General features: G+C 47.7%; 1 protein-coding gene and 1 long non-coding RNA gene across 2 annotated transcripts in view; one reads left to right on the top strand and one right to left on the bottom strand.

The window, feature by feature from the left end:
* LOC309530663 overlaps positions 1–4,246 on the bottom strand; it is a 174,700-nt gene extending 170,454 nt beyond the window's left edge. The window contains exon 1 of the long non-coding RNA XR_014218824.1: positions 4,170–4,246. This is a non-coding gene — a long non-coding RNA (uncharacterized lncRNA). The remainder of the gene's footprint in view (positions 1–4,169) is intronic.
* Positions 1–12,762, top strand: part of LOC309530331 (uncharacterized protein) — a 57,232-nt gene that overhangs the window by 2,642 nt on the left and 41,828 nt on the right. The window contains exons 2-4 of the mRNA XM_082219189.1: positions 9,398–9,890; positions 10,088–10,169; positions 10,445–10,527. Of these exons, the coding sequence (XP_082075315.1) occupies positions 9,489–9,890; positions 10,088–10,169; positions 10,445–10,527 (567 nt within the window). The 5' untranslated portion in view covers positions 9,398–9,488. The remainder of the gene's footprint in view (positions 1–9,397; positions 9,891–10,087; positions 10,170–10,444; positions 10,528–12,762) is intronic.

Here is a 12,762-nt window from a genome sequence, read left to right as displayed (position 1 = left end):
TTCGACGAGGTCTCACTCGTCATCTTCAGGCTGGTGCTTTCGGCTTCTTGTTACTGGAACAGAGCAGAGTCTGGTGTTTGAGTTCCTATAAATACTGTTGAGGGGTGTGGTGTATAGCCTCCAACGTTCTGTTTTCGGATTTCTAGTTTCTCGTAGGTTCTTGTCAGCTGGAAGGTTTCCTCCCCGTAGAGGTGAGATATTTGCTTTCGTAGATTTTCACGGGTATAGGAATGCAGGTTTTGGTGTCTTCGGGTGTCTTCCCGTGTAAGAGTCGGGGTGTCTGTGCGACGTTTCGACGAGGTCTCACTCGTCATCTTCAGGCTGGTGCTTTCGGCTTCTTGTTACTGGAACAGAGCAGAGTCTGGTGTTTGAGTTCCTATAAATACTGTTGAGGGGTGTGGTGTATATATATATGAATGAGACCTAAAAATTATTATAACAATTCCCCCCTTTTTAATGTTTAATGTACTGTTGTAAATAAAAATATGCCCTTTTCCCTTATGGGGTATCCAAGAGCCCATATAGAGTCCTTACATAGGTTCCCTATTGGTAGGAGAAAATAACAGAGGCCAACCAGAGAATATTGAGAAGCAAAGCAGCTAGTAAGCTTGATCTTTATTGATCTGTTGCAACAGGGTACTCCCCTCACACGCAGGAGAGGAAGAGGACCCAGAACGATGGCGTGCAAGGCCTTATAAAGACTTTTGAAATTCCCATTCCCTAGATCAAGACCACCCCCAGAAACATTATGCATACATCACAGAAGGGGTGTAACCTAAGACCACCCCTCAGACACATCACACCTACATCACAGAAATTTAAATGTTGTTTTTCTCTTCTCCTTGTTTATCTCCTGTCTAGCATGTTACTTGATTGGATTGCCTGGGGAGCCTGGCCATTCTTCTGTAGTGGTAAAATACTTATTTCCTGGGCCAGGTCACAGGCTCACACCTTATTCAAACAGAGATTAAGAAAGGATTTGTGAAGGAAGAGACAATGGGGAGGCTTTTCCATTTTTAACCTTGCAGAGAAAGGATTTGGTCAGTTTAGGAATCAAAATGGTTCCAGGTTGGTCTTCCTGTGTTGATCTATGTATGTACAGTTATGAACATTACTATATATCTAAGACCATAAAATTCCTATCACAGTACCCTGAAGCTTTTTCTTGGTGAAGTGAATTTCAAACCATTTAAAAATGGATAGAGAAGCTTGGCACAATGCAGAGTGCCAGGCAGAACAAGGAAATGTGGTCATAAATTGATCTAAATACTGGACAGTGCAATAGCCTGATCTATTAGAAAGCTTAAAATGCATGAGAATCCTCCATTGGGGTTTAGGCAATAATACACTATATATTGAACATAAAAACTATTATACACAAAAAATGGGTCCCCCCTTTGTGGAAATAACATACTGTCAGACACATGTTAGCATTCCTACATAATATCACACAACACCCAACATACTAATTACCATAAATATCAGTTGCCTATCTTGAGGCAATCGTGATCTTTTACATATCTTCTCAATCCTGGGGCACAGAGTCTTGAGGTTTAAAAGGTAAGAGCATGTGCTTGCAATTCAACTTTTTCCCCTTTGTCAGCCCCCTCCCTGTCAGTCTATATCCTTTGGAAAGAGATAGCTGTGGTCACTCTGGTGTCTTTTGTTGTTGCTGCAGGTAATAAATAGTCTTGTGGTCACGAGGAATTGGGCTGAGGGCTTTCCATCGTTGGGTCTGCGTTGACATCTGTAGAAGGGATATCCTGTAAGCGGGGGTGGGGGGTGGCAGGACTTTTGGGACTTAAAGAGACAGTTATAAAGGTAAGAGATAAAAGCCAAAAAGGAGAGAATCTCCTTCAGTTTTCTTGGGAAGCTGCAAACAATAAAAATCTTGGCGAGTTAAGCATTTTATTCATTATCAATATTATTATCCCATTTCTATATAATTACTACTGTTGTTATATGCTAAAATTGCAAAAAAATAAAAATAAAAGGAAAACAAAAGTAAAGAAGAAAGATTACCAGTTAAACAATTTTTTCCAGATAAAAAATAAATGGACTTGACAGAAGAACAGCATGTTTTTTTTATTAAAAAAATATTATTAAATAATACAAAGATATTATCAAAACCACACAGATTGTTACTGGACTGGAACCTTAAGGACTAGGAGGTGAAGGAGGTGGTGGTGAAATGGGCACACGATTGTGGCTATCCAATGAAGATGAAAAATGGGGGAAATTATGAAAAAAGACTTAAAATTCACCACATGCTATCTGATTTTTAGATGGTACCTGACCCCATCCAAATCAGTCAAAATAAATAAATATCAGCAATAAGTGTTGGAGATGCAGACAAAATGAGGGAACCTTATTCCACATGTGGTGGACATGTCCCCAAAGGGAAAATAAAATAAAATAAAATAAAATAAATGCTATTTATTTTAAAGAAAACCAAAGCTTTCCTATTTTATATTCTTACAATAAGCATACCAAATGAAAATAAAAGAGTGTTTCTTTTGATACGGACGGGGGGGGGTGCCCCCCCTTTTTACAGTACAACGTCCGAGGCGATGACCTCGAGGGTGCCCACCATACACTCACCCTCAGCCCCCTCACCGTTACATAAGCACCACACTTTACCCAGACCTCTCTCTCTCTCTCCCTTCCACGAGCGAAATAAGCTCAAATATTCCCCTATCTTTTCCTATGCCTATCTGCGCTCCATACTTAAAACGAGTAGACCGGGTGTTCCTGCTTCTCCGCTGATTCCTATGGCCGCGCTTTGGCCAATCACAGCCATGCATTCGTCCTGCAGGAGCCAGCTCAGGGAGCTACTGCACGCCTCATTTCACCCCTGACAAGCTGTTGACGGCCCCCCACAGCGAGAACAATGGATCCGAAACCAGAGACCTCATAAAACTGTCAAAATCCTGTTACAATGTATCCATTCTTGCTAAAATGTATCCATTCTGTTTCCGCTTTTGACCTGAGTACGAAATAGGCTGGAAAGCATTGAAATCTTTGAAAATTAATATAAAATCAACCGTAACTCCGATTTCTTCACTTTTGGTGTCATTCGACTCAGCTCCCCCTGGACTCCATGATGCTACCCCTACTTCCATAATCCCCGAAGCGGCAGGTCACGTACACAGGAACTTCTTAATCCTGTCAGATAGTTTCCCAAACCCTTCCTCCGGGAAATACTAAGTGACAGACGATGCACATCTCTGGCCCATTGTCTTGCCACCACCGGTACTCAATAAATGTTTATCGATGTATATTTCTTGCTCTGCATATTCCCCCTCCCTCATCCGAAATGTTAATGAATGTAATCCCACCCCTCCTTAATCTATTCATGACGTGTGAAATATATTCATGATGTAATTCGCGAAACATGACCTTCCCATAATGTATTCATGACGTTTCCCGCACTGTATTCTGGGTTATGGAGGGAACTTTTAAAAGCTTATGTCGCCCCATTCTCGGGGTTCAATGCCATTTGAACCTGTTGCGCAATAAACTCGGATCTTCGTAGTTTGCTCCTGCATCCGGCTGAGCTCCCTTTTCCTCCGCAAGGACCCGCGGACTTTGTCCGACGAGCTGGGTGGCAGTGCATTCACGCATCCAGATTTTCCGTAACACTTTACACGACAACAGTGGCTAGGATGTTAATAGCAAAATTCTGGAAAATGAGTTAATATCAACCATAGATGAGTGGCAATTAAAGTTGTGCTAGTACCTTGAAATGGCCACAATGCCAGAACTTCCAAGAGACAGAGATCTACTCCCAGTAATAAAAATCCTGCCAGTGTTCTACCCATTGTCTTTGCCCAGAGTTCTTGAGCTTTTATCAGGGAGCAGTGACCAGAGTTGTGGATCGACCACTAGATCATTTAACAAATTAAAATTATAAAAACAATTGTGCTATAAAAGTACATACCATATATGAAGTGTGCAGATAATGGAACTTATAACACAGTGGTTTCTGCAGTGAACAACAAGTCTTACAATGTATATAGACAGGCGCAGCATTGATTTTAGTTACAGGTGACAGCAATCTGCAGCTGCAAGGTTTTCTTCTTTAAGTGACCCCTTTAAAACAACAAATGTAAAGCAAACTTGATCCATACACAGGTTTGTTAATTTGTTAAAATATGTTGAATTGTGACATTATGGTCATTTATATTACTTAGAATATGTACAAATGATGAAGCCCATGAGAGTGAAACAAGGCATTATTCCGAAAAATCTTGTCAAGACTGTGGAACTGTAATAGGCTCCAATTTGGACTTTATGAACGTATGTGGAACAGAAACTAGCAGACATTTGGTCTTTCGAATGAACTGATTTACTGGGGACTTCCGTCTATATTATTGCAATTTATGTGTTGTTTATGTGCAAGATAAACATTTGATATTGTGATGAGAATATATAGAAGAGTATTGTTCATGTGAATCCACAGACTGTTATGTTTTGTGTGTTTCTACATTCCAGGAACAGCATTCCTGACCCAGATTTCCACAGGAAGTCCCTAAGATTATTCCCCTTTCAAGCAGGATATGTGAACCTAGACCAACATGGTCCTCCTCCTCTGGCAGACGGACAACCCCCTCCCCAAAGCCCCTCCCTCCCCACTTCCCCATGGGGGTCTCCCACACCACCCATCACTCACCAGGATGGCTTTGGCCGTCTCCTGCGTGGAGCATTTCAGGGTTCGGAGCCCCCTGAGCTGAGCTGCCTGGCAGTTCTGAATCACCTCCGGCAGGTACAGCTGATCTTCCTCCAGCAGCTGAAAGGCAAAAGTCAGTTCCTCACGAAGGGAGGGCTTCTCCACCTCCGAGAGTGCAGAGTGGGGGGCAAGGAGGGCAGGTCTGAGTCCCTGCTCTGGTTCTCTCCAATACTCACCTCTGAGCAACAGAAGTGCAACCGCAGCACATCTGCAAAGAGAAGGACATGGGGACAGGTGAGTCCGTCCCTGAGCACCTGACAAGGCTATTCCAAGGGTTTTCTCCTGGATTCAAAGTCCTACTGCAGGGGAGGAGGGACACCCCAGGCCTTGGGGGCCAATCCTGGCCTCCTTCAACCAGAATGTGGCTCCCCAGGCCAGGGGTAAGCAAACTAAGGCCAGGGGGCCGAATGCGGCCCAATCGTCTTCTCAATCTCGCCTGCAGACAATTTGGGAATCAGCGTGTTTTTACATGAGTAGAATGTGTCCTTTTATTTAAAATGCCTCTCTGGCATTTGTGGGGCATAGGAATTTATTCATCCCCCCCCCCATATAGTCTGGCCCCCTACATGGTCTGAGGGACGGTGGATCGGCCCATGGCTGAAAAAGGTTGCTGACCCCTGCCCCAGGCTAACAAGGTGGTCAATATCCAGTTCCACTCCACCCTTTTAAAAATTAAATATCAAAACAGATCCCAGCTTTCAGAGCATGTAAACCACATGAGTGGAAAGACCGCTGCTCCACGCACAGAAATAGGACTATACTTCCTTCTTCCACATTTACAGTAAAAGTCTACGTAACGAAACAGAATAGATCCAAGTCTGCCTTCCTCCGGGAACCTCAACTTCGCTCTTCAAGCCAAAAGACAGCACTTCCCCATCCCCGGGCGAAACCCCTGGGCTTTCATTGGTAGAGCTGCCACCACGCCAGTGGCATTTACCTCAGTGCAGTGCAGGGACTGACTGAGTGGGCGGCGAGATGCTTTCAGCCTCGGACACTTGGCGGGTTCTGAAATGGCCGTGCAGGACACAGTTTGAGGACCCCTGGTCAACACTGACTGTGACATTCTGCATGCCAAACAGATGCTCTAGGGCTCCCCATATTTCACTAGCCTTTCAACGTTATGCTATTAGCAACCATGGAGATTCCACCTGCCTCTTTTGAAAGGAGAAAACTCACCTGATCAATTTAATTAACAACAACAACAACAACAACAACAACAACAACAACAACATATTTATACCACTCCGATCTGGCTGGGTTTCCCCAGCCACTCTGTGCAGCTTCCAACAAAATATTAAAATACAATAGTCCATCAAATATTAAAAGCTTCCCTAAACATAATAACAACCACCATCCATTTTCAGTCCATTGAATTAGCAATTAAGCATTTCTGGAAAGGGAAATAGCATACTTTTGTATATTAGCATAAAAAGCATGCATGAGAAAGCATTACTCATTTATGATGAGACTAGGATTTATTTCTTTTGAACCTCGCTGGGTTCCTCCTTGGCAGCCAGTGCGATTGTTTCAGCAGGGCTAGAACTCAGGACCCGCTGCCTTGAGGGACATCTAAGAGCAGTTGGGCAGGGGAAAGGTCTCCCTTGGGAGGTGGGGGACTCTCCTTCCTTGGAGGTTTCTAAGCAGAGATCGGACGGCCATCTGCCATGGATGCTTTAGCGGAGATTCCTGCATTGCTGGGGGTTGGACTAGATGACCCTGGGATCCCCTCCTATCTCTCCACTCCTGAATTCTAGGAGGAGCTTCCTTGCCTCCTGCAAAGCCCCTTTCCCTGCAAGCTCTCCCTCTGGTTTCACCCCCAAAAGGATATCTGGGCATTGGCATAGCCAGGGGGGGGAGCAGCTGCCCCCCTAAACCCATAAATAATAATAAGAACCTGAGGTTCTGCCAAGCGAGAGAGGGCTGAGCTGGAGGGACTCGGCTTGGCAAGGGTTAAAGGGAAGTGAGCTGCCTTCCTAGAGAGGCCAGGAAGCAAGGGGGGGCCAGGTCCTCCAGAGCCAAGGCCCCTCCCTCCCCAGTCCTTCCCTTGCTTTGGGGTCTCTCCTGCCAGGGCTGCCTCGCTGTCCCCTCCCGGGATCTGGTGAGTCTCCTCTCTCTCCCCCCCCCAGGGGGTGCAGTGGGGAGACGGGGGGGGGGGTCCCAGGGCTGGGGCAGGGGAGGGTGCCTGGGGGGGGGCCTGATCCGGGAGCTCTCCTTCCTGGAGATCAGAGGATCCCAAACTCACTTGGCCCTCCGCCCCCCCCCCCTTTCAGAAAAAATCTCCCTTCTTTAAACAAAGGAGTCCCTGGGACTTTAACTCTGTGTGACGTCGCTCAGCCTCATTGCGCAACAGAGGAAACATGTGCAAATGGTTTTCCAAAGCTGGACGAGGAGGTGGACTAGCCCCCTCCCCCCCCCAAAAGGAAAACCCCACGTGGAGGAAGGAAGGAAGGAAGGGTGGGAGAGAAAGGGCAGGAACAAAGAGAGGGATCCCAGCCCCTAGTCTGGCTGCTGCATTGCGGACCAGTTTCCCAGTCGTCTCCCAGGGCAGCTCCCCACGGAGGCCACTGCAGCAATCCCCTCGCACCCAGAGCAGGGCATCCCAGGACCACATCCTATCTTGAAGGGAGAGGGAAGGGTTAATCCCAATAATATCTGGACCCAAGCTAACTGCTGCAGTTGTGGTTAAAACCGCAATTGCTTCAGCTATGTAGGCCAGAAGCTGCTTCCTGTTTCATGCTTCCTGCTTCAGTAATGCAAGAGAAGAACACACATAGAAGGGAGGGAGGGGAGCTTAGTTAGCCATATGCCATATAAGGTAATAAGTTGTAACCTTGCCAGCTGATTGGGGAGACGAATGTATGCTCTCAGGTATAAGAATGCTTGCTGAACACAGTATAGGGGCCGCCAGTCTTTGGAAGATATTCCACTGCGCAGATCTCAATAAAACACTTTTCTCCGAAGAAGTTGCTTCCCTGGTGCTTTTGTTCTCTCCTCGGTCCTGGGCAAGCGGCCAAATGGATCCCATGTAATTAAGGCTTCAATCTGTCCCAAAGGGATTGTTGATGGCAAAGCAGCCGGAAATGGGCGCTGCTACTCACCGAACCTGCAGGGACCTTGGCATCAATGGCTGTGTGTTTGTTAAGCTATCTATCAGAATAATAATAATAAAGTAATAATAAATTACCCGCCTAAATTTCAAGGGAGATGTTTTTGGCCCTGCCCACTTGGCCCTGAGGGGGTTGGTCAGATACATACCTGTCCCTCAGAGCAAATAAAAAGGGTCCCCACCCCAGGAGTCTGTTTGGAGAGCGGCAAAGAGTCCAAGTGCAAGAAAAGGAGACAGAAACAGGGGAGTGGGGGGGGAGCAACTCCTGAGGACCCCTGGGTGAGGACCCCCACTAGAGCCAAGCACCCATTTTTCACAAGATACAAACGATTCCCTAGTCTGTTGGTTCTGACTTCATGCATTCATAGAATCATAGAATCATAGAGTTGGAAGAGACCACAAGGGCCATCGAGTCCAACCCCCTGCCAAGCAGGAAACACCATCAGATCACTCCTGACATATGGTTGTCAAGCCTCTGCTTAAAGACCTCCAAAGGAGACTCCACCACACTCCTTGGCAGCAAATTCCACTGTCGAACAGCTCTTACTGTCAGGAAGTTCTTCCTAATTTTTAGGTGGAATCTTCTTTCTTGTAGTTTGGATCCATTGCTCCGTGTCCGCTTCTCTGGAGCAGCAGAAAACAACCTTTCTCCCTCTATGTGACATCCTTTTATATATTTGAACATAGCTATCATATCACCCCTTAACCTCCTCTTCTCCAGGCTAAACATGCCCAGCTCCCTTAGCCATTCCTCATAAGGCATTGTTTCCAGGCCTTTGACCATTTTGGTTGCCCTCCTCTGGACACATTCCAGTTTGTCAGTGTCCTTCTTGAACTGTGGTGCCCAGAACTGGACACAGTACTCCAGGTGAGGTCTGACCAGAGCAGAATACAGTGGCACTATTACTTCCCTTGATCTAGATGCTATACTCCTATTGATGCAGCCCAGAATTGCATTGGCTTTTTTAGCTGCCGCGTCACACTGTTGGCTCATGTCAAGTTTGTGGTCAACCAAGACTCCTAGATCCTTTTCACATGTACTGCTCTCAAGCCAGGTGTCACCCATCTTGTATTTGTGCCTCTCATTTTTTTTTGCCCAAGTGCAATACTTTACATTTCTCCCTGTTAAAATTCATCTTGTTTGTTTTGGCCCGGTTCCCAGGGCAAGAAAATGAGACAGAAGCAGGGGAGTGGGGGTGGGGAGCAATTACTGAGGACCCCCGGGTGACGACCCCCACTAGAGCCAAGCATCCATTTTTCACAAGATACAAATGACTCCCTTGCCATTCGGTTCTGACTTCATGCATTGACTGGAAGGCAGCAGAAACCAGGTTGATTAATCTCCCAGAAATCCCTTCAGTTGCCTCCACATTTTGCATTGCTAGAAGGCTAGAGACGTATTTCTTATCCTCTTCCTCTTTCTTTTCAAAAGATAGTTCATGGTCTGGGATGCAGTGCAGTCCAGCCCTGGTTCCCAGCAAGACTCATCTATGCTTGCTCAGGGAACCATATCCCCCCCTGTTCTACGAATTCTGTAACAGAACAATGTATTTGGTTCATAGGATTTCCTAGAGCTTTTCATTACGACAGACAGAACTTGTCAGAAGACCAAAGGGCTCCTTCCGATCTCTCAAAGGCTTCCTGAGAGCACAAATGGATGAGCAAGATTCAGCTGGCCCTGAGGCAGGAAGAGGCCATGGCAGCCAAACTGGGAGCAGTGGGAGATTCTGGGAAAACCCAGTGCAGAAGATCCATGGTGAGGAGGACACCCTCTGCTCAGAGGTGCAGAGCCAGCAGTTGAGGCAGTTCTGCTGCCAGGAGGCCAAAGGACCCCGAGAGGTTTGCAGCCGACTCTACCACCTGGACCATCAGTGGCTGAAGCCAGAAAGGCACACGAAAGCTGAGATGCTGGACCTGGTGATCTTGAAGCAGTTCCTGGCTGTCCTTCCCCCGGAGATGGAGAGCTGGGTGAGGGAGTGTGGAGCAGAGACCAGTTCCCAGGCGGTGGCCCTGGTCGAAGGTTTCCTCCTGAGTCAGGCAGAGGAGAGGAAGCAGGTGAGAGAGACTTTCCTCTGGATACTCCCAAGGGGCTCCAAACAGGACAAAGAACATCCCATAATGGTCTGCTGATGGCCCATCTGTTTTCTTGGAAAGCATCTATGGAATGAGATCTCACACCCTTCAAGTCTTTGTCATTCTCTTTCTAGTATTTCTCCCCATTCTCTGGTTTGAATCATTGTGTGTTTTTTCAGGGAAAGGATCTCTTTGCGGAAATGGACCTGGATTCCTGTGTGACAGAGAGGCCTCTGTTGGACACCAGAGAGAGGCCACTGGGTAAGGAGGAAGGTGGTTTTTCTCTCATTCCGTTGTTTTTCCAACTCATCTGGGGGTTCTTTTCATCTTGTTTTGGGGGGAGACAGTTGGGAACAAGGGTCCAGAGGAGGGGAGATGTATTTCTGCACAACAAACATATGAAATGGACACAAACGTCCAAATGCTCTCAGTAGGTAAGGCTTTCTCAAAGGCCCACCTGTAGTAAGAGATGCCCTGTTTCACCTGTGAGAGAAGCCGGCACTCCTGGCTTCCTGTTTACCTTTTATCTTTTGCAGGTGACAGAATGATGCCGGCAAGACCTCCTGATCCGTCTTTTCATGGGGACAGAAGGGAAGCAGCGGCTGTGGAACCAGATCAGGTCAGGGGAAGCTGCCTTGTGGGGACAGAGGCCGAGGGATGGAGCAATGTCATGGACTGGTTGGGCACATAAGAATGGTGGGAGGAAGAAGCTGGGGAACCAGGAAGGGAAGACGGCTCAGAGCCCAAGAAGTGGAGGTGGAGGAAGGATGGGCGGTCAGAGGGACAAGAGGGAGAAGCCTGGGAAGAGGAGGTGTCAGAAGCTGAAGGGGTTACAGGGCTTAGTGAGCTGGGAGACTCTGTGGAAGAATGCAGTGCAGAATCAGAGGCAGAAGAGGAAGGAGGCGAGTGGGAGAGGAAGGTCAAGAGGCAGAGGTGAGTCAGGAGAAGGAGGAGCCACAGGTGACTCCCTCTCCTTTTCCCAGAAGCCCCCCTCCCTGCTTGTCTCTCAGAGCCAGGAGACCCCGTGCATTGCAGGAATCTCTGCTAGATCATCCAAGACAGATGGCCATCCAACAGAGGCTTATTTTATTTCTAGATTGATCACTGAATGCTCAGATTGATTGGACAAATGAGGACAAATAGTGGCCTGGATTCACCTAACCAGCCCCATTGGCTGCAAAATGGGGCCTGCCCCCCATTCCTCCCGCTCTATGCCCCTATGAACCCCTTGAATTTGGCTCTAGGGCATTGGGAGGGAACTCCCCAGAACAGATGAGGAGGAGAGGAGAAAGTGGACCCTTCCATCAGGCAAACTGGAATTCTAGGCAGAATGACTTGGAAAACACAAGGTGGAGAACCACGTATTTGCACAAAGATGAATGCCCATAATTAAAACTTAGAATAAAATAAGCATCCATAAATAAAATCCGCAGCAAAGCAATCCTACTGAAACAACTCCCCTGTGTGAGTGTCTGAGGGCCCTGCTCCTGCCACTCACCGTCTGGCCCAGAGCGGGGCCTGACAGGCCTCATAAGGACGGTTGCTGCTGCTGCTCCTGCTGGCCAGGAGGACTTGGAGCGGCGCAATGTTCTTTTTAAAATGTTTTTAAAAAATTTTAAAATCTTTTTAAAAATTTTCTTTCCCCCCCTTTTGATTACTATTTTTGTGGGGGGTGGGATGGATGTTAAGACCAGAGCATGTCATTACAGAGGAGGCAGGTTTAGTCGTTGTTGGAGGACTATCCCTGCCTCTGGGTCTGGTCCTGACTGGACGGATACTAGAATCAGCAAGGGATACCCACATGACCTGAAGGTGCTGCTGTGCAATGCCAGGTCAATGATTCATAAAATCGCTGCCATCCATGACTTGATCATGGATGGAGGACATGACCTGGCATGTGTAACAGAGACTTAGTTGGATGAAGCAGATGGGCCTGTCCTTGCCGCTGCATGTCCACCAGGTTTCTCTTACGCACAGCAACCAAGGCCTTGTGGGCGGGGAGGGGGGGTTACAGTGCCATGATCAGATCACTTCCTGGTGCAACTGGACTTCTCTGCGACCCTTCCCCTCTGCAGGGAGGTGGGACTGATTCGGATGGTCCGCCCCCGCCACTTAATGGATCCAAATGGTTTCCAGAGAGTGGTAGGGGATGCTTTATCCCATGTTGATGGCCTTTCAGCTGATTCCCTGGTGGCCCGCTGGAATGTGGAGTTAACCAGGGCTATTGACTGTTTGGCTCCGAAGCGCCCTCTCCGATTGCATGGAGCCCAGACAGCCCCGTGGTTTTCCACGGATCTGAGGGCAATGAAACAATCGCTGAGATGGCTAGAGCGCCGGTGGCGGATAGCTCATTCTGAAGCTGACCGGACACGGGTTAGAGCTCAATGCCGAGCCTACCAAGTGGCAGTAGCAACGACGAAGAAGACTTTCTTGGCCGCCTCTATTGCATCTGCAGAAACCACCAGCAGGAGACTTTTTCAGGTGGTTTGCAATTTAGCGGAACCACCTGCTACAACGGGGCCCAGTATGGGCCACATGATCTCCTGCAATGATTTTGCAAAGTTTTTTGCAGATAAAGTCACTCAGATTCAGGAAGAGGTAGACTCCACCGTGGGAGCAGGGCCGGGGCAGGAGAGTGCTAGTGTCCTGTCTAGTCAAGTTGCGTAGGATCAATTCCAATCCGTTACCTCTGAGGATGTGGACAGGCTGCTTGGACGAGTGAAACCAACCACCTGTCTCCTTGATCCTTGCCCATCGTGGCTTATAAAAGCTAGCCGGGAAGGGCTGGGAGATGGGCTTCGCGGGGTCGTGAATGCTTCTCTCTGTGAGGGAGCCTTCCCAGACCCGCTGAAAG

This window comes from Podarcis vaucheri (genome assembly GCF_965113315.1).
Source record: "Podarcis vaucheri genome assembly, chromosome: 4".
In the NCBI taxonomy this organism is placed as follows: Eukaryota; Metazoa; Chordata; class Lepidosauria; order Squamata; family Lacertidae; genus Podarcis; species Podarcis vaucheri.
The sequence above is the reverse complement of the archived record's forward strand: the minus strand, read 5'-3'. Positions and strand labels throughout refer to the sequence as shown.